General features: G+C 43.7%; 2 protein-coding genes across 2 annotated transcripts; one reads left to right on the top strand and one right to left on the bottom strand.

Moving 5' to 3' along the window:
• Positions 1 to 460: 460 nt before the first annotated feature.
• Positions 461 to 5,970, top strand: cgasa (cyclic GMP-AMP synthase a). Its single transcript, XM_061228538.1, has 5 exons — positions 461 to 1,241; positions 1,966 to 2,188; positions 3,564 to 3,821; positions 4,611 to 4,710; positions 5,492 to 5,970. Exons 1-5 carry the CDS (start codon positions 468 to 470, stop codon positions 5,829 to 5,831), a joined length of 1,695 nt encoding a protein of 564 aa, XP_061084522.1. The 5' UTR covers positions 461 to 467; the 3' UTR covers positions 5,832 to 5,970.
• Positions 5,971 to 6,076: 106 nt separating this feature from the next.
• On the bottom strand, positions 6,077 to 19,858 carry ddx43 (DEAD (Asp-Glu-Ala-Asp) box polypeptide 43). The gene is made up of 17 exons (XM_061228511.1): positions 19,335 to 19,858; positions 19,052 to 19,107; positions 18,521 to 18,656; positions 18,111 to 18,257; positions 17,111 to 17,192; positions 14,009 to 14,165; positions 12,393 to 12,511; positions 12,027 to 12,137; positions 11,544 to 11,685; positions 10,815 to 10,915; positions 10,635 to 10,722; positions 9,312 to 9,439; positions 8,011 to 8,120; positions 7,700 to 7,838; positions 7,457 to 7,544; positions 6,982 to 7,167; positions 6,077 to 6,358 (listed from the first exon to the last, which is right to left on the bottom strand). The coding sequence occupies exons 1-16, from the start codon at positions 19,678 to 19,680 to the stop codon at positions 6,994 to 6,996; spliced, it is 2,124 nt and encodes a 707-aa protein (XP_061084495.1). The 5' UTR covers positions 19,681 to 19,858; the 3' UTR covers positions 6,077 to 6,358; positions 6,982 to 6,993.
• Between the last annotated feature and the right edge of the window lie 1,955 nt (positions 19,859 to 21,813).

Here is a 21,813-nt window from a genome sequence, read left to right on the forward strand (position 1 = left end):
TTTTAAATTGTCAACATTAGGTGAACTGGTTGGCGCTTCAGAATGGTCGTTTTGCTCATTAGCTGGATAAAGCCAATATCACTATCTTCACTATCGAGTTGAATTATATTTAGTCTGAATTAAAGACCTCAAGTCACAATTTTTGGTTTGTACTACCTTGTGCTTACTATAAACTCAAATACTTACAAAAAATATATATTTACTATAAAAGTTATTATCTTGTACCCTTTCTGTATCTGTAAACATCTCGTGTTCTGAAGCAGCTTCAGATAACCATTTAGACATGACGCGATTCTCCTTAACCCAAGAGAGGAGACTTGAAAGCATGACTCATGCAATTGTTGCAGGTATACATGCGGAGTTAATTACATTTTTCCCGCTTGAAATACGTGACGTCAGCTGAGTCCTGTATTAATACGCGGCTTCCGCCTTTATGCGCGCAATTGTTTGCTGACGGGACTTCCAGTATGACAGGGAGAGGAAGAGCAGGCAATGGTAAGAGTACACGGGAACAGGCAAGTCTAGATGAGTCGCACAGCCGCTCGAAGAGTCGAGGAAAGCAAAGTCCTCCTCCTGATGCCAAAGCTAAGAGCAAGGCTGTGCCAAGAGTCCGTAGTCCCAGGGGCGCAAGGGAAAAGGAAAAGCAAAGTCCTCCTCCTGGTACCAAAGCGAAGATCAATTCCGAGGAGAGATCCAGTAAACCCAGAGGCGCGAGTGGACAGGCGCATATTACAAAGACGAAGAAAAAATGTTCAGCTACTTCTGATGCGACTGACTCCGCTTTTGGTGGATCGACATCTCCCAATTGCAACGGAGACGTAAAACCAAAACAGAAAATGGAACTGGCAAAAAATACGCCGGAATGCAAGGATACTGCCGACACCAAGAAAACAAGTTCACGTGCTTCTGGTAAAGCGGGATCCAACGTTTGTGCATTATCACCCCAAAGGCCCAGACGAGCCGAAAGCCAAAAGGCGAAATTGGACAAGAAAACTAGTTGTTCCCGTCTGGATGAACGCGCATCTGCGAAAGATTACGCATCTGCGAAAGATTACGCATCTGCTAATAAGGTCCTTCTATCAACACTTGACAAGCTTAAGATCAAGACGAGTGCAAAGTCAGATTCCTCGAGTATTATTAACCTTATTGTGAACATAATTATCAAACATATGAAGGAGAAGTCTGAATATTTTCGCGACGTGGAAAAACTGTGCACTGGAAGCTACTACGAGAATGTTAAGGTAGGCTACGATTTCACATTTAACGCGTTAAGCATTGTACATTATACGCTATTAACAAAACTATGATGAAATATCATTAAAGTCACGAACAATCACGGATTGTATTTTATATCACATCTGATGATACGCCGTTTTAAATCGCGCGCCAGGCACATCAAGACGCAGCAGAGATGTTTCATTGATGTGTGTCTTAAATGTTGAGGTAACATATTATGAAATGCATAAATATGTTATTGAAGAGAGAACAAAAATGCGCGTCCGTCAACTTTCATATCCAAATGTACCGGATAGCCAATCAAGCTACTTCTAATGGCTTAGCGAGATATGGCATTAATATGGCATACACTTGACGAGAGTAACACATGTAGGCCTATGTGCTACTGTATATGAAGGCACATGACACAATAGTTCTAAATGTTTTTCCTTTGCCAATTTTTACCATTACGTAAAAGTTGCATAATCAGAGCATACCTTACTTGAATTATTTTTTGCCAAACTCGTCAAGGAATATAGCTACAGGATAGCTTACAATAAGAATGTACTTACGCATGTTAAAAAAGCGCGAATGCAGTCCCTGCCAGTTCCGCGCCGCGTAAAATCGCTGTCCGAACTATTCCTTGCGCAAGACCTTGAGGTCCCTGGAAAAATCTGACTGCTTGAGCCGTTAGCAGTTCAAAGTATGAGTAAATTCTTCCGAAATGTTTTGCGTCACATACTTTTACAGATTTCTGAGCCTGACGAGTTCGATGTGATGTTGGCTGTACGAGTCGACAGAGTGGTGCTGCAGCAATTCGACGAAGAGGGCGCCTTCTACAGCGTGGCATTAAAAAGGACACCCAGTAAAAACCCTCTGCGGTGCTTTCTGCAAGAGGACAATACCCTTTCAGCAAGTAAAATGTTGCACGAGTTCAGAGAGCATGTCAAGAAAGCTGTCGAGTCCACCCAGGGTAAGTTCATTTTTCAAAATGATTCAGTTCTAATAAAGTAGGCAGACATAAGCTACTTTAGTGACTCAGTTCTCTCATACATAACATACAACGGGGTTATGCAACCCGTCCAGTCAGCACATTTCTTAGCTGTAGATTGTCTGATTATACAGTCCACTCAAAAAGTATTGGAACAGCATGGTCAATTCCTTTGTCTTTGCTATACACTGAAGACAATTGAGTTTGAGGTCAAAAGATGTACATGCTATGACAGATCTGAATTTCAGCTTATATTTCATGGTATTTCATGGTATAAGTTAAACAACTTAAAACATATCACCTTTTCTATCAGACCACCCCATTGTTATTGGAGCAAAAGTACTGGAACATGTGACTGACAAGTGTTTTTTTGTTGCCCAGATGTGTCCTGTTAGTTTGATTGGTTTCTGTTAGAAAAGATAACAAGAGATATCTTTGGGATAAAAGCAAGCCATTTTGAAGCTTAGAAAAGAGGGGAAATCCATTGCACAAGCATTGAGGATTGCTTGTACCACAACTGGGAATTTCCTGAAAAAACTGGCATACTGAGCAATGAACATCAAACAGCTCGGTCAAGGAAAAGAGCAGTTGATGACAGAAACATTGAAAGCTGTTGAGAAAAAACGAAAAACATCAGTCAGTGACATCACCATCTCCACAGGGCAGGGGTGAAGGTATCACAATCAACCTTTCGAAAATGACTTAAGAGAGCAGCAATATAGAGGCTATACCACAAGATGCAAACCACTCATCACTAGTAAGAAGCGGAAGGCGAGGTTATAATTTGCAAAGAGGTACAGAGATGTACCAAAGTGATGGAAAGGCCAAAGTGTGGAGAAAGAAGCGATCTGCTTGATGATCCAACATACAAGCTCATCTGTAAGGCATGGTGCAAGAAGTGCCATTTCTGGAGTGGGCTCACTAATCTTTATTGATGAACTCATGGTAGTATTAGGATTAATTAAAAAAATTCTGTCTGCCAATTTACGGAGAATTGCGTCCAAACTAATTTGGGGGAACTTCCTCATGCAGGAAGACAATGACCCAAACACACTGCCAACAAAACAAAGACTTCATTCGGGAGAAAAATGGAAGGTTTTAGACTGGCAAAGTCAATCACCAAACCAATTGAGCATGCATTTCACCTCCTCAAAAATTGGGTGGTGTGATACCAAAGGTGCTATGTTCTAAGTAGTTTAACACATATAGGTGTACATACCAGGAAATAAAAGCTGAAATTCTATACTCTTGTCTCATGCTCATATTTTTATCTCAACCACAAATGTATTCAGTGTATTGCAAAAACAAAGGAATGGCCCTACAGGCACCTAAATTTAACTTTCTCTATGTATTCCAGGTGTGAGGGTGGAGAGGAAAAAGGCAGGCTGTCCAGCAGTGACACTCCTGGTAATGCAGGATGACATGGAGATAGGACTGGACATTGTCCTGAGTCTCGAAGTTCACAGTTCATGGCCAGAATTTACCAAGGATGGTTTTCAAATTGACTCCTGGCTCGGCACCAAAGTGAAGAAAGATTACAAGTCGAAACCATTCTACTTGGTCCCGAAATACACAGGCAAAGGAAATGAAGAAAGGGACGGAGTAAGTGCCAAAGGTATGTGGCAAAATAGTTTGATACTTAAGGTCACCTCAAATATGAAATTGATGGATACAAAACTGGGGTCTACTTGATTGGTTTGTGTAAACATGTTTCTGGTATATGGGGTGCCAAATGTGATGAAATGTTCTTCACCATTTAACCCTGACTGCCCTACTTTTAACCAACATGTTCCAAATTGCAGGTTTAAATACATCTATAATTTATAATGGCATATTTACATTATGTAAAATAATATGCCTGAATGTTAACTTTGTACCATTAAATGTGAAGAGGAGGAAATAATATTTTTGTGAAAAGTGGGTAAAATGCATGGAAAAATAGTTTTACCAAGCACATTTTCTGTGTCAGCCAGGTGGCATACTCGGGTAGCTTGTCTATTCTTGGTTCTGTTCTATTAGCCAACTGAGTCAGGCACACACACCATTGTTCTCTTGATGAGACAAAAACTACAGACCTAATGTAATGTTTAGGATTTGAAACTGAAGAAAGGAGCAGGGATGGTGAGGGATATTACTTACAATACTTTTACTAGTGGACAGGCAATGGCTAAGGTACATGACTCGGACATGGGAGATCGGTGGTTCAAGCCCTGGTGTCGCCTTGAGCAGGCCCTTAACTCCACATTGCACCAGGGGGATTGTCCCCTTAATTGTCCTCTAATCGATGTAGTCGTCACCTAAATAACTAATGAGTGTGGCCAGGCAAAAGAAAATGAGAATCTCGGCACTTGTATGCTGAGGTCGGTAAAAATGACCCTATATACAAGGTATTTGTGCTTTGCAGATGCCTGGAGGATCTCCTTCTCACATGTGGAAAAGGGCATTCTGATTAACCATGGCCAAGCTAAGACGTGCTGCGAGTCCGCTGGAATGAAATGCTGCAGGTAGACCCGTGCTACAGCCGGGATTTCCACACAGGGAAAATCTCCCCTGGGGATCCGCCCAACATGATGCTTTCATTTCTCTCATAACAGAAACCGAAACCGGGGGCGGGGACACACACCTAAGCCCTAAATATAAAAGCGCTATATAAATACCAGCCATTTACCATTTTAGATTGGCTCCAAGGAATATTAGGGGATGGATTGTGATGCATTTGACCATATATAGTGCAGTCCCTAAGTATTTGGACAACGGAACAATTCACTGTAAAGCCCTTCATCTACACTTTAACCTTACATTAATCACTTAATTTTAAATCCAATGTGCTGGAGTAGAGCCAAAAGAACAGAAACTGTACCACAGTACGAGAAGGATTTATTTATTTTATTGTTGTATTATTATTATTATTATTATAACTATTATTAAGTCAAAACAAAACTCCACCCTAGCCATTGGGGGCGGCCTGTAACATAGTGGTTAAGGTACATGACTGGGACACGCAAAGTCGGTGGTTCTAATCCCGGTATAGCCACAATAAGATCCGCACAGCCGTTGGGCCCTTGAGAAAGGCCCTTAACCCCGCATTGCTCCAGGGGAGGATTGTCTCCTGTTTAGTCAAATCAACTGTACGTCACTCTGGATAAGAGCGTCTGCCAAATGCCAATAATGTAATGTAATTCATGTTTTTCCGATTCAAATGAATACGCTTTACTTCATACATCGCAAACCATTATAAAGCGAACGTGTCAGTTGAACATGCTTAATGTGCGCTTTTTTACCCAGAAAGCCCTGCCTGAAGCTGCTGAAGTACCTCCTGCACCAGCTAAAGGAGAAGCACCCGAAAGAGCTGTCCAAGTTCTTCTCCTACCTGTGCAAGACCACGCTGCTCCACGCCTGTGCCGCCAGGCCCGCCGACAGCGACTGGGACATGGCCGGCCTGAGCGACTGCTTTCAGCAGCTCCTGGAAGACTTTGTGGGACATCTGAGGCAGGCGCAGCTCCCCAACTTTTTCATCCCCACCCAAAATCTCCTGGGCTCCCCTTTTGACAAGAAGCGTCTGGAATTTCTAGCGGACTGTATAGAAAGGGAGCGCAACAATGGTTTCCCAATTTTTGGAAAGTGACTGCCATTACCCAAATGTTGTCAAGTGCAACAGCTGAGACCAAATGACTCACTACTGACACTACTAAAATTTTTTAAGAACAGTATAACCATTTTAACACTGAACATTCACTGCCTTTCTCAATTCCAAGGCATATTAAGGGCATTTAAAATATAAAAAACATTTTTTTTTTTTAAATGGTGTGTCCTGTGTTTTTATAGCATTTAAAACTAGTGCAGTTCACAGTATATTACAGACAAAACAGCTTCAGGGAATAGAGGGTCTTTATTTTACGCACATTATACTCTACAGAACAAGTTAGAACAGCGGAACAAGTCAGGGTGAAAGTTCAACAAGACGTAAAAATAGGGGTGTCATTCAAATGCCCTTCACCTCAGTATCAACTCCACAAAGGCCAAATTATAAACACAGGTTTCACAAAAAATAACGGAACTCTCTTTAAAAATACAAATCCAGGAAGTTCAAACAAAGATGAAAAAAAAACACAATCCTTCAAAGTCAACTTTCTCCTGGCCTCTTCTTTCTGTCTGGAGAGAGGACATGGAGCGTGTTCAGGTTTTTCTGCAATTTCATGGTTTTAATTACTCAGTAGACTTACAATCGTGAATAAACAACTAAATGAAATGTTTTCTTAAGTAAGAGCCCCTCGAAACATTACGAGCTGCTCGGGAGTTACGTTAAGTGTATGTTCCTATCCAAGGCCACACATCCCCAAATTATAAAACTGGCAAGGTTGTCAGAAACTCTCAAAAAGAATCAAATATCCTTCATCACAAAAGTGTTATACTTAAAACTGACATAATTTCCTGGAGATACAGACTGCAGCAGCATAAAGAATTATAAAAAAGAAAATAAAAAAAATACAAAAATGTATGTGTTCAAGCATTTTCTTAATCCAACTGTGATGAAGCACATAGAATAACAAAATAGCAGGTTACTGAGGCCATGTAAATCGTGTCAATCGCGTGGCATCATGCCAAGAAAAACCAAAGTCTTGTGTTTTTGTTATATATACTGGTATACACATACATATTTAGTTATTTACACAATATACCAGATACACTTTGTTCAGCCATGAACGGTCAGCACTAGCTAGCTCCACATACAGATGTGTAAGGAGCAAAGCGGAGCAGCCAGATAAGATGGATACCTTGACAGTACATTAGAAATGCCGGCTGGATTCTCCATCTCTGTCCCGGCCCCTCCATCCTCCTCCTCCTCCTCCTCCTCCTCCTCCTCCTCCTCCTCCTCCTCGGCCCCTGGGTTCGGTCAGCTCTCGTTCCCGCTTGTGTTTCTCAAAGCGCTCAGCCATCAGCACCAGCTCCTCTGGCACGGTCTGGCATATCAGACCACCACATACATCCGTTTCACCCGCTTAGCAAACATTGAGCGTTCAACCCGGGACAACCAGCAGTAACTAGCGTGTTCAGAAAGACAACAGGGCAGGCACACAGGCGCGTGCACGCGCACGCGCACACACACACACACACACACACACACCTCTGACTGCCGAAGAGAAGGTGTGCATTAGCGGGCCTGGCTGCCCGCAGTGGAAAGTGTGAATGAACAGGAGAGTGTGAGCACGGCTGAGTGAGGAACAGTGAATGTGTTAAAATACGGCACACCTGTCCCGCTCGCTCCAGGATGTGGATGAGCTCAGCAGCCATCCTCCAGTCGCCCCTCGTCACCAGGGTCACGGAAGCCCCGGACCGGCTGTGCACACAGACACGGCGTTACACGCTGCCGCAGCAGCGAACAACACACACACACACCGCAGTCACACTCTATACACTGCTGTCACACTCATATCCCACAATGCACCTGTGCACCCATATCCCAGCATGCCCGTCCGCTCAGGCGGCGCTCACCCGGCTCTGCCGGTGCGGCCCACTCGGTGCACGTACTCCTCCACGTTGCGCGGGAAGTCGTAGTTGAAGACGTGCGTGATGTCGTGCACGTCCAGGCCACGAGAGGCCAGGTCGGTGGCCACCAGGATCCGCACACGGCCTGCACGGGGCCCAGACAGAACCGCGTTAGCCTCGCACACGCACACGGCCTGCACGGGGCCCAGACAGAACCGCATTAGCCTCGCACACGCACACGGCCTGCACGGGGCCCACACAGAACCGCGTTACAGCCTGCCGCGGAGACGCATGCGTACGCAACGCACTGGTCCTACCGTCTTTGAAGTCCTGCAGAGCCTCCTCGCGGTCGCACTGCTCCCGGTCTCCATGGAGACTCTGCACGGCCATGCCCCTCAGACATAGGTCACTGGACAGGTCATCTGCCCTGTTGGGGAGGGGGGAGGGGGGAGGGGGGGTGAGAAGCGAGACCTGTGCAATGAAAAGCCGCCAGCTGCACTGTACACCGACAAATGCACCCGCTACCAGCAGCGTACACTAACAGGACCGCACGTGTCCACCTCACATCAGAGGCCACCACCAAAGCAGATCAGAAACCCTACAGAGCAGCTCAAAATCCGGTTTTCCTCACTTTTCCAGTTGGACAACTGCCTCAGGCTGTATTGGGTGACAAATGTAAGCCATGATTCACGTGGATCTTTTGAAACCCGTCTACATGCCAACAAGACAGTTGCCTAATATAAAATGCTTTTATAGTTTCGCTTTGATTGCCCTACAGAGAACAATGGCACAGTGATTGGTGATGCAATACCAGGCAGGGCTATACTGGCCCGTTACGGTTTAGACCTGGGTTTAGACTTTCTAGCAAAAAGAAAAAGGAATGCATCTAAAACCATCCAGACTCGTGAATCTACCCTGCGACCCTACCTGTCATGTAGCAGCAACCGACACCTTTACCAGATCTATTTTATTCATCAGGGACAGTGCACATTAAATCAACATTTTCAGTTTTCACATCAATATAAATGTGCCAGAATTTTCATCTGCACTCCCTATTACTGCATGTCTTTGGATGGGGTTGGGGTGTCTACTGGACATCCAATGGAAAATGCAGAGAATTGTGCAGGACCTTCCCAGCCATTAGACCCTATTGGAAGAGTGTGGAAGGATGCAGACGAGTGGTTTGAAGCACTGCACAGTCCAGTTTCAGTTACCGTCTAAGTTTCTGTTTCCTGGGTTCAGCTTACCCACGGCAACACCCCATTCTCAGAAACAGGGCATGTCAACAAGCGCGATTAATGAGTCACCTCTCAGATAAGGCTGATTTTGTTTTTGAACTAAAGCCACACACAGTCAGAACAGCATGGCACATGGTGCCAATAAGGGAATACCCCAATGATATACAGATGTCATACTCAAAATCCACGTGATAATAGGAAATGTCAATAATTCTACATTCATAAAAAAAAACCATTTCAGTTAATATGAAAATGGCATTTAAGTGTCTGTCATCAGAAATTAAGTATGAAAATTTGAGTGGTGTTACATCATACAATCTTCTGGCTTCAGAGCCCCGACATGTGGCTACATGGAACAGCTCTGCTCTGAAGGCACCTACACAATCTTTTTCCCCACGAATATCAACACTTTGTCCTGAGGCTCCATGTTGTGGATGAAATCGTAGACATAGGCTTTCTTCTCCTCCTCTTGGATGATCAACACGGTCTGCTCCACCGTGTTCACCGCCTGGTAGAGAGAGAGTGGCAAAATAATATTATAATTTGTTATTTAGCTGATGCTTTTATCCAAAATGACTTACAGTTGAATAGACTAAGCAGGGGACAATCACCCCTGGAGGAAAGCGGGGTTAAGGGCCTTGCGCAAGGGCCCAACAGCTGCGGAGGTCTTATCGTGGCTACACCGGGGCTTGAACCACCAACCTTCTAGGTCCCATACTTATACCTTAACCACTAGGCTAGTGTCTTATACCTCAGCCACTAGGCTACAGTCGTAAACCTTAGCCACTAGGCTAGTCTTATACCTGAGCCACTAGGCTACAGTCTTATAATTTAGCCACTAGGCTACAGTCTTATAATTTAGCCACTAGGCTACAGTCTTATACCTTAGCCACTAGGCTACAGTCGTATACCTTAGCCACTAGGCTACAGCCACTAGGCTACAGTCGTAAACCTTAGCCACTAGGCTACAGTCGTAAACCTTAGCCACTAGGCTACAGTCGTATACCTTAGCCACTAGGCTACAGCCACTAGGCTACAGTCGTAAACCTTAGCCACTAGGCTACAGTCTTATACCTTAACAACTAGGCTACAGTCTTATACCTTAGCCACTAGGCTACAGTCTTATACCTTAGCCACTAGGCTACAGTCTTATACCTTAGCCACTAGGCTACAGTCGTATACCTTAGCCACTAGGCTACAGTCGTATACCTTAGCCACTAGGCTACAGTCGTAAACCTTAGCCACTAGGCTACAGTCGTAAACCTTAGCCACTAGGCTACAGTCGTAAACCTTAGCCACTAGGCTACAGTCGTAAACCTTAGCCACTAGGCTACAGTCGTAAACCTTAGCCACTAGGCTACAGTCGTAAACCTTAGCCACTAGGCTACAGTCGTAAACCTTAGCCACTAGGCTACAGTCTTATACCTTAGCCACTAGGCTACAGTCGTAAACCTTAGCCACTAGGCTACAGTCTTATACCTTAGCCACTAGGCAACAGTCTTATACCTTAGCCACTAGGCTACAGTCTTATACCTTAGCCACTAGGCTACAGTCTTATACCTTAGCCACTAGGCTACAGTCTTATACCTTAGCCACTAGGCTACAGGCTGCCCCTGGAAAAGCCACGCAAGTTTAGCCTGCGTCGTCTCGCCTTCCATAGTGGCTTAAATGTGTTACTCCAGAGACCAGGCTGACTCACTCACCGCCAGATCCAGTGTGCCCACATACACCATCATGGGGTCCTTCAGGTAGGACTTGGACAGACGCCTCACCCCCGTAGGCCAGGTGGCGCTGCCGTTGCAGAGGAAAAGTGAGAAAACCGGTGTTAGCGAGAAAAGCGAAAAGAAACACATCGGCGCAAAAACGAAAGCGGCAGGTCGGACCTGGTCATGACCGTCTGTCTGTCGGGCCGGATGTCCAGGATGATCTTCATGATCTGCGGCTCGAAGCCCATGTCCAGCATGCGGTCAGCTTCATCCAGCACCTGGAGACGGACGGAGAGGTTGATCGCGGGGCCAGCTCGCGAAACAGCGGCCTATACTACCACCAGAACTTTGCTCTACAGCAGGGGAGGGCAACTCCAGTCCTGGAGGGCCGGCGTGTGAGCAGGCTTCCACCAATTACTCTGCCTAAATTAGCTAATCGGCTGTATACACCTAAACACTAGCTCATACACTCAGATTACTTTGATTGTCCACAACTGTTATTAATACGTTCATCAAGAAATGTCGCTAAAATTTCAGATGGTGTAAATGATAGGGGCAATTAAGTAATTAAAGCCAGCAGTTGGCATGTAAACCACAAACTGGTAGGGCCTTGTTCCCCACCTTAGCTCTACAGCAAACAAAGATGGCTCCAAAGGGCAGGGCACAGAGGGAAGCTGACTATTATTCACTTCAGCAAATAATAATTGTCCATAAAACTAGTTTAAAAAGACTGCAAAGTGAGAATCTCATTGTTCACCGGCAACAAAAAAAAGGCCCTTCAATTTTCTTTTTTAAATCACGCCACGTAGTACGTAAGGGACTGTATTCATCAGTGAACGATGCTTAAGGGTGACGCACAGCCAGCTGGCAGACTCTTTGGGGCTGGCACCCAGCCCTGGAGCTCACCAGGTAAGTGATGGAGCGCAGGTTAATGTGGTTGTTCATCTGCAGGTCGTTCAGCCGGCCCGGGGTGGCGATGACGATGTCCACTCCACTGCTGGTCATGTTGATCTGGGCCCTGCGGTCCCCTCCCCCGTAGATACAGATACTGAGGGGGGCAGAGATTAGCTGCTGAATTACCCAATGAGTCCGCTCCTTCTGAACTTTGATTATCGTCATCATCAGTCAGGCAAATTGCATTGCATTACATTACAGGCAATTAGCAGACACTCTTACACATTCCAGAGACTTGCACGACACTCTTGTTTTTAGGCAGTAAACCCATTTATAAGGCCGGATATTTTGCAATGCAGGTTTAAGAGCACAACAGTCGCCTCAAGCCTTCTGAGGCAATGTCAGTCACTGAAGAAGAATTAAAACAAAAACATTTTTGTACAAAGTAGTAAATTATGTATTACCTTTAAATGAGTATTATTGTTATTAATGTACCTTTTGAAGCCCTTGTAGCTGTACTTGCTACACTCCTGCTCAATCTGCAGGGCCAGCTCTCGAGTCGGGGTCAGAACCAGCATGCCGGGCCCGTCCCGACGGTCTCTGAGCCTGTAAGACACACAGACAGACGCGAATGGACAGACAAACAGACACAGACAAACGGACACACGCATACAGACACACACACAGAAATGGAACTTTAAGAAATTAAATAACACAAGGTTCAAATTCGTTACTGTGGCCAAAATGGAACCATCTAGCTGAAATCATGTTGGGGGGTCAAATAAGCACAGGTTCAGACGTTCCTGAGCCACAAACCTTACAGCATAGAAGATGAATTTTAGGCAGACACATGAAACGTACACGGGCTGCAGATCCATGTGGATGAAGCCTGGCAGGAGGTAGGCCAGGGTCTTCCCCGTCCCGGTCTGGGCGATCCCGATCAAGTCCAACCCCTTCAGCACGATGGGCCAGGCCTGCGACTGGGACAGGACATTGCATCACAGGTCATGTGATCAGCATCATCACAGGAACGCGAGGCACCAAAAACACACACATCCAACTTCCCCCAAACCCCTCAGGTTCCTCTCGACCAATGCCTTCACGCTCCCCAAACTATGGGGCACGCATCACATTGTCATAATGCCAGATTCAGCACTTCAAGAGCTTCCACAAGGCGGGAAACTGGCGAAAATACAGCCATTTTAGAAAGGGGAACTGAGATTAATAACAGGATACTCTGCATCACATCACGAGTGCCACTCCTGTATTAATCCTGTATTAGGTGTACTTTCACCATGTCCTGATGTACACAGCGACCCAAAAGCCCACTACAGAGGACTTGGCAGTTTCTCCTTGCATAGGGCAGGACCTATGTTATAGCCTTGGCTGTGTGAAACTCAAATCTGCATCGTGGCAGAATGAGGAATGAAGAGGAAAGTCCTCCTTCCTCTTTATTCAGAACCGAAAGGAGCATGAAAATCACAGCCCAGAAAAGCAGTGACTCAGACTAATGCGGTGACTGTAGACCCGCCAATCCTCAACAGACAACAGGAAATAGCAAAGATATTTTCACACTTGGTTTCACTACATTTATCAAGAGACAGGCCTGTTCATTCTTAAAGACGTGCATCTTTTTAACACTTGTAGTACAAAACATTACAGGAAATGAAACCTGTCACACTTTGAGTTATTTACACTTCCCAAGAAGGGAGGAGCATTGCTCTAAAATCAAATGCTTCTAATGATCCCCATACTAGGAACATTCACTGCTATTCCCGGATGATTACTTCTAGGAATGAGTACTTGTACAGCTCTGAAGCCAATATACACAAACACAGGACTCGTAATGTTGAAATTGAAATTCTTCTTTCTGCCAATGTTCACTTTCATGGCCATTTCATTTTCTCTCAGATATGTTCAACATTTTTTCACTCTGACAGGGCACTTTCAAATCGCATTTCCCGGAAAGCACCTGCTGGTTCAACTGGTGGCACCACATTTTGACATGGCATGGCACATTTAAGTTATGTTTTATAATAAACACATCGTGTTTGGTCAGATACGCGCAATAAGCATGCATCTGCCCACACTGCACCATTCATGACAGGTGTGAGAAAACATTTGAGCTGAAGGGTCCTGAACTTTAGGTTATGCCCACCGAGTTCAAAATTCTCATCAAGAATTTTTATTTAAACATTATTTTTAATCCAAAATAAGTTTGTGATCATGAGATCATGCTAGGACTGCTAAATGCCTGTAATGTAATGTAATGATAATTTCAAGTGTTGCATCCTTCAAATACTTATGAAACACGTGACTCCGGCCCCTCCAAAAGGTACCTGCTAATTTTCTGGGCCCGGCCTAATTAAAGGATCCTGCTTTTCCTGGATTCACTGGGGCTTGTCCAGCAGACGAGCAGGCAGAGCTTGTCCCTTCAGCTGACCGCTCTCTGCCCTAGAGCTCGTCAGGCACGTTACCTGAATCGGAGTGGGTTTGACAAAGCCCACTCTGACGATGTTCTCCATGATCCCGGGGTAGGGCTCAAACGCCTCCTCAAAGGTGCAAATGGGATTTGGGATGGGCCGCTTCTCGCCCTCCTTCAAGTCGTCCACAAAAATGTTATTGTTCTCCTTCCTGCAGAGAAGGAACAGGGTGTAGTATTGCAACAAACACAGGCAAATCAACTGGAAAAACAGGTTACGGACTGATTTCAAAAAGAGACATTCTACATCACACTATTCAGATCTGGGTGAAATATGTAACTTCATTGTTTTGGATTCAAATTCGTTTCAGTGCTTGGTTTATCTTTCTAGTTGCAACTGAGCCAACCAAAATGACCAGAAGGCGGGGTATGCACATTTTGAGTATTCCACAGGTTCCAAATCACCAGCCAAGGTAAAGCATAGAAAAATATTTTATCGAAAACAGTTGAGCCAGGTCTGGCTGTATTCCACTGGCCAGCAATAGTGCCTCATTTTAAAGCAGCCAGGGGGCACAGCCTGGTCTTATCAGAGGTTCCAATATCTGCCCTCTGAACCATAACTGTACGTGGGGTCATGAAGTGGAAATACAGTGCATCCGGAAAGTATTCACAGCGCTTCACTTTTTCCACATTTTGTTATGTTACAACCTTATTCCAAAATTGATTAAATTCATTTTTTTCCTCCAAACACCCCATAATGACAACGTGAAATTTTTTTTTTGGAGATTTGTGCAAATTTATAAATAAAAATAAAAAATCTCAGGTGCATCCTGTTTTCACTGATCAACCTAGAGATCTACAGCTTAATTGGAGTCCACCTGTGGTAAATTCAGTTGATTAGACATGATTTGGAAAGGCACACACCTGTCTATATAAGGTCCCACAGTTGACAGTGCATGTCGGAGCACAAACCAAGCATGAAGTCAAAGGAATTGTCTGTAGACCTCCGAGACAGGATTGTCTCGAGGCACAAATCTGGGGAAGGGTACAGAAAAATTTCTGCTGCTTGGAAGGTCCCAATGAGCACAGTGGTCTCCATCATCCGTAAATGGAAGAAGTTCGGAACCACCAAGACTCTTCCTAGAGCTGGCCGCCCGTCTAAACTGAGCAATCGGGGGAGAAGGGCCTTAGTCAGGGAGGTGACCAAGAACCCGATGGTCACTCTGTCAGAGCTCCAGCGTTCCTCTGCGGAGAGAGGAGAACCTTCCAGAAGGACAACCATCTCTGCAGCAATCCACCAATCAGGCCTGTATGGCAGTGGCCAGACGGAAGCCACTCCTTAAGGCACATGGCAGCCCGCTTGGGAGTTTGCCAGAAGGCACCTGAAGGACTCTCAGACCATGAGAAACAAAATTCTCTGGTCTGATGAGACAAAAGATTGAACTCTTTGGCGTGAATGCCAGGCGTCATGTTTGGAGGAAACCAGGTACCGCTCATCACCTGGCCAATACCATCCCTACAGTGAAGCATGGAGGAGGCTGTGCACCGACGCTCCCCATCCAACCTGAAGGAGCTTGAGAGGTGCTGCAAAGAGGAATGGGCGAAACTGCCCAAAGATAGGTGTGCCAAGCTTGTGGCATCATATTCAAAAAGACCTGAGGCTGTAATTGCTGCCAAAGGTGCATCAACAAAGTATTGAGCAAAGGCTGTGAATACTTATGTACATGCGATTTCTTAGTTTTTTATTTTTAATAAATTTGCTAAAATTTCAAAAAAACTTCTTTCATGTTGTCATTATGGGGTGTTGTGTGTAGAATTCTGAGGAAAAAAAGGAATTTATTCCATTTTGGAATAAGGCTGTAACATAACAAAATGTGGGAAAAGTGAAGCGCTGTGAATACTTGAATCCGGATGCACTGTATACCACAATCAGCATGTGATTGGCTGCAATCATCTGTAAAAGACGCTGACTGGGGAAATGAAACCGAGCGGAGAGTGGAGCCACAGGAGCCCAAAAAAATAAAAAATAAACAAATAAAAAATGGAGGAAGGAATAAAGAACAAAGCATTTCTGAATCTGAACGTACTGGAAGTGACTGCAAAGATGTCTACACCCAGCTGCATACAAGCTCAAACTTCTGTTTACCGACGTCATGTTTAAACTTGCAAATCATATTCAAAGTATTTCAACGCTCAAACTGGTGGTCGGGCACAAGTACCAACGCCCTTTGAAACCTCAGAAGACATACAGCACTTGCCAGCAAAAACAAAGGATTACATGTAATTTTCAATATAAACAAGGAAGAAAGCTAGGGTCTGCAACATTATGCTATGAAGCTCATGTTGAACTGATATAAAATTGTAATTTCCATTAAAGGGTTTCAAAGCAAAGCAAGTGTATCCATTCGATTAATATCATAGTAATGTCCAGACTTCTAATACATGAAAGTGAGCCTCAGTTTGAACCTCATACTAAGTTTTGTTTCGCCCACAGAGCCATTTAAAGTTTGCCAGGTGTCGCAATGAAAAACTTGTCACAGTGTAAAATTAATAGAGGTACATCATTTTGTAAGGAAAAGCCCTAAATCTTTGTACATTTGTACCAAGGGATAATTTTTCATGTAGTTCTTCATTTTCAGATTTGGGAAAAAAAAATAAATAAATAACAATAATTTGCTGCAAAAGCAAACCCCTCAAATCCAGACAATTTCTGTGGTATTCCCAGTGGCCCAACAACAGTTCATTTGAAAAGGGAGTAAAATTTTAGAAGAAACAGCACAAAGTGCCACCTGCCAGCCAAAATCTTAATCAAACAAGACAAAGAACTCGGGAAAATAAAAGGCTTTATTGCTAGCAGTCTCAAAGAAATACCCTTGCACTTGAACACAAGACCTCTTCGCTTCACATAAAGGTTAAGGTAAGGCAAAGCCCATAAAATAGACATATTTACAGATGCCCTGTGGATACAGAACTGGACTCCATCACTTTATCATTCACTTCAACTTAAATTTGAATGTAACTACTTAACTTGACAGAGGACAGAGTGGGGTTTTCATTTCTGTGACTGTTGAAAATAATGACATTTGCGACAAACCGAGTCAGTCAAGGCTAAGGACATGGGGACTGAGTCTAAGCCAGGGCGATACCTGGGCATTACCTCCACTCCTTCACCTCTTCCTCACTGCGGCGGACCACGCACTCCGCCTCGATGTAGAACTCTTTCAGGATCGGTGGGAGATCTGTAGAAACATCTGAATATCTGAATACGAAAAGGCTTAGAACTTCAATTTAAGTAAGTAACGTGGCCTGGATCAACTAAAAGTGGAGAACAACGCTGTGAATCAGAAAAGGAATAAAGTTCACTCATGTATGATACGATGAACAGTATTAAACTCATGACCATAAATATTTAAATGGACAAAGGGGAAAAACTCCCATTAGCAAGAGTGAAATGGGTTTCTAAGGGCTTGAATAATGAAACCAAGAAATGTGAGGTCGGATCTGATCACAAAGCTCAATCAAGCAAGACTGTAGTACATTCATTCCGCCAGTCACACGGAAGACGTATGAAAGGAAACAGAATGAGAGGTTAACTATATTATAGAGATGTTTTGAATGGAACTGCAGAACATAGTGATAACTCGAAGATCATTAGAAAGTTACATTGCATTTCTAAGTTTCAAACATTACTTTTCCAAACTTTTGACTTTGTGAAAATAATAAAAGATTGAAACCGGTGAGCTGTAATAACCTGCTGTGTACATCCACTATAAAAACCCAAAATGATCTCTTACACAGCTTATTACAGAGAACAGAGTGGCGCAGGACTATGGTTACATTCCCAGGTGAGAACCCCGCTCTCAGTCCAGACACCTGCCTTTGAGATTTCACTCACACCTGTGCGGGTGGGCAATTCCAGTCCAGATACCAACAGCCCAAGCCAAATCGACTAATCACCAACATCCTCGTAAATTAGATCACAGTAAAACATTTTACATCGAGACAAGAACCGTCTTCAGTTGTCATTCATGCGTCTCTTAACAACTGTTGCAAAAACATCAAATTGCATAAAGGTCAGGAGTAATTAAACGGGACCAGACGTTGGCATGAAACACGCAGTCTGAGCAGCCGGGCGGTGGGGTTGCCGAGCGACTCACCCTGCCACTTCATGGCCTCGTACTTGTGTCGGTTCTCCCGCAGTGACACCCAGTCGATGGCCGGCAGCGAGGAAGCGGCAGAGTCTTGAGAAGCCGAGGCGGGCCAGCAGGAGTCACTGCTTCCACTGTTTGCAGAGCGTGAGCCCCCTGAGGGAGGTCGATATTAGAGGCCAGATATGATTATCATACATAATCATCTCATGAGCATAAACTAATCTGCGGTGCTGGTCATTTGAATGAACTGAAACTGTGCTTCTGTCCATCCATCTTAGATGCAGTTGAAATGGAGCACTCCTCTCACAGCAAGATGGAAATTAGTAGCTAAAATTGTTGTAGATGGTAATGAATTTGTACTGATTATTATTCTTTAAAAAAAAAATAATAATAATAATAAGTCTCATGATGGCAACCTGCACTGCTGCCTCTGAATCCAAGCCCGTTCCCTGAGCCATGGGACACCAGTGCCTCGATCATCTCCCTGGCTTTATTCTGTACCTCGCTGCTACCAAATATCTGCACTTCTCCTTCATAGTCCCCTCTGTTGATCTGGGGGGGGGGGGGTGCAGAACAAATTTGCAATCATATAAGCAAATACGAAAATGAAGCAAAACGGACTTCAACATTCATGACCCCCGTTAAAGTAAAGCATTTACTGGATACACCTTTCAACGTACGTGTCTGCGGTGGATGTAAACAATTATGGGCTACAGAAATATTACTAAAGTAACCATTCTCGGCCAGCACCAGGCATGATCTACTAGATACTTAGTCAACTTAAATTTTGCCTGGAAACACTCGTGATGTGATTGCAGGCGTTGGTAGTGTCATCTTTAGCATGGTTAGCTAGTCAATGCAAAATAGAAAATACAAACTAAGTTACGTGACGTTAAGTAACTTAACATACATCGGCAAATTACATTTGAATTTACAATGCCACTTACCTTTATCCTAGCTCCACTACTTTCCTGAAGTTCACGAATCTTTGCACCCCCACGACCTGTTTCAAATTGCGCCAAAAATTCAATATTTAGCAAAATAGCTAACCTAGCTCAGTTGACCAAACTAACAAGCTGTACGTTAGCTCGTCTCGCAACCGTTAGCCGCTATGCAAAATGTGCTTCAAACAAACGCTAACTAGCTCGCTAACAACCCATAAACGGTTATGCGAATCAACTTTTTACACTGAAAAATGATTAGTTAGGTTACTGACAACCGGTTCCTTACCTATAATTGCCCCGATCACAGAATTTTCAACAGAAAAGGACAACGGTGACATTGAACTTGTCCTGTCCCCTCCACTGAGGCCTCCTCGCCCTCTTCTACACGAGTCAAAGTCCCTGTTTCTAGAGGGCCTGTGCTCGCACGTGTCTCTGGTCCTCCAGTTATCCCACTGTGACTCCCGCTGATCATATCTGTTAGTCCGTACTGATGGACCCCATTCAGTTTTACCTCTACAATGAGGAGTCTCATTCTCTACACCAAATGGAGGCCTGTTTCCACATTGACGGACCTTGGCGGTGGATTTCACCTCGACACCTGCGGCATCGTAGTCATCCTCCCAGTCCGACATTACAAGCAGAGATGTACGCGACACATTTAATCAACTGTATCTCAAGGTTAGAAATCCTGTTATCTGCCAATGCAAATGAGGACGTGGATCACAAAACAAGGCTCTGTGATGTGGAGATTACGGACTGCTCCCATCACGCTCATTTTCACATACTTCCGTTTCTCTCTACCAATTTCCGTTTCACAAGAAACAGGACAGAGAATTCAATTATCCGCACACCTTCTCTATTTTTAGGAAACAGTAAGATGTTTAATTTAAATGACATCCGGGCGATAGTCGTTTCAAAATAAAATAAATGTCTCCGAGTGTCGTTTTGATAGGAGACATATTCATTTAAATATATAATGTTTTGGGTTACCAGGGCTGCAATCAGCAGAATTTAACGCAGAGAAAAACATAGAAGCCAGGAGAATTTACGCAATAGCCGGGTATGTAATCCTGGTCATCCACAGTGTGCCGTTTTTTATTTTCATTTCATTAAGGCATCAATTCATGGTTTCTTGTGTTTGAAATGGTTTCCGATTTTAAGGTGATTTTGATTGAGTTTGATTTTCACAGAAAATAATAAAATTACGTGCCATAGCTATATAATGCACAACCTCATACGAAATGATTAGAGTAGATGCAAATGGCTCAATTTCAGTTAAAGAACAACAGTATGCATTGAATCTGTTTAATTTTTCGGCTTTATTGAAGAATGATAATAAAAGAATTAGCATTTTTAATTGCAGAGTTTATGTGACACCTCTTATGTGCACATTGTTTCTGGAAATAAATTATAAATGAAATTAAGTAGAATGTTAAAATTCTCAAGCATGTAAGTTAAGGCCAGTTGTGTATAATAAATTACTGTACCAGTGAAAAACCAAACAAAATGATAATGTATGTAACTGAAATGTATAAGCCTGAAAACAAGACAATGTGTGTCTGGGTATCTCAGCGTAAGAAAGGAACACAGTAAACAAAATAACGGACTGAAAATGATTCATAATAATGCACAATAAAGGCACAATAAAAGCATTTTTGATTGACCAAAAAACAAAACAGAAAGGAGCCATTAAAAACTGTATAGAGCATGTACAGTATACTTTATACAATCTCAATTTGCAGATCAAGCAGATACAGTATAAATGCAGGTATTGGTAACATAGTCCATGAACATTATTCAGGTTCCAGAGTTTGGTTCATCAAGCTCACTGCTGTGTACGTGCTACAGTGTAACTGTACAGAACCTCTGCCTGCTGCACCACAGAGTACTTTGCTTATGTTCCTATCAAGGAATGCAGCTTCAAGCAGGACCTTGATAAATGTTTATTATTTTTGCACGTTTTGCAGAATATAGAAAGAATTGTGCTTCCTAATGTCGTACCTGTGCCACTAGGGAGGGGGCTGGGGTGTGAAACACGAGGCCCTCGTATCATAAGCTTCAGCTAAATTACACTGGTACACAGGACTGGTAAGTCCTGAACATATTAACATAATGTGATATATGGTACATTCTACAGTATGTTATTAACTTCAGCTAAAAACTGGCGTGTAATATCCAAAGAAAGTACGTAGAGGAGAAAACAAAACTATAGTAATCTGAGAGTGGTGGCCGTCGAGTCGTGTCTGCATGTTCTCAGGTCATTTCAGCATTTTAAGACCGCAGGTTTTCCCCCCACCCACAAAGACACAGTATCATAAATAACATATTCAGGTTTACAAAGTTTTGCTTTGTACATTTACATTTTTAAAGCAGGTTTTCTCGTCTCTTGTTGTACTGGCTCACATAACTGCCTTGAGGAAAGTAAGTAAATACAAACATTATAGAATTAACATTCAGAAATCTGCATAATTTAAGAAACAGCAGATATGTTTCGACCGTACATGTGCATGTTTTCATTGTAGCAGCCATACCTTCGTTTTTACCATCTGGTAATCCCCAATAACTCCACAGAAGCTGTGAGTAATGTAAACATTAAGAACATTAAGAGTGTCTGTCCTTCCTTGCAGCTAAGTGCTGATGCGAAACAGAGCCTCTGCACTGGCAAAGAGATGAAGCCACACAGGATGCGAGATATAACCAGCTTTTAAACGTGGCCTGGGATCCCGAATCTACACGGCTGTCGCCACCTTGACTCCCACGCCACT

The sequence above is a fragment of the Conger conger genome, chromosome 18, assembly GCF_963514075.1.
Source record: "Conger conger chromosome 18, fConCon1.1, whole genome shotgun sequence".
Taxonomy (NCBI): Eukaryota; Metazoa; Chordata; class Actinopteri; order Anguilliformes; family Congridae; genus Conger; species Conger conger.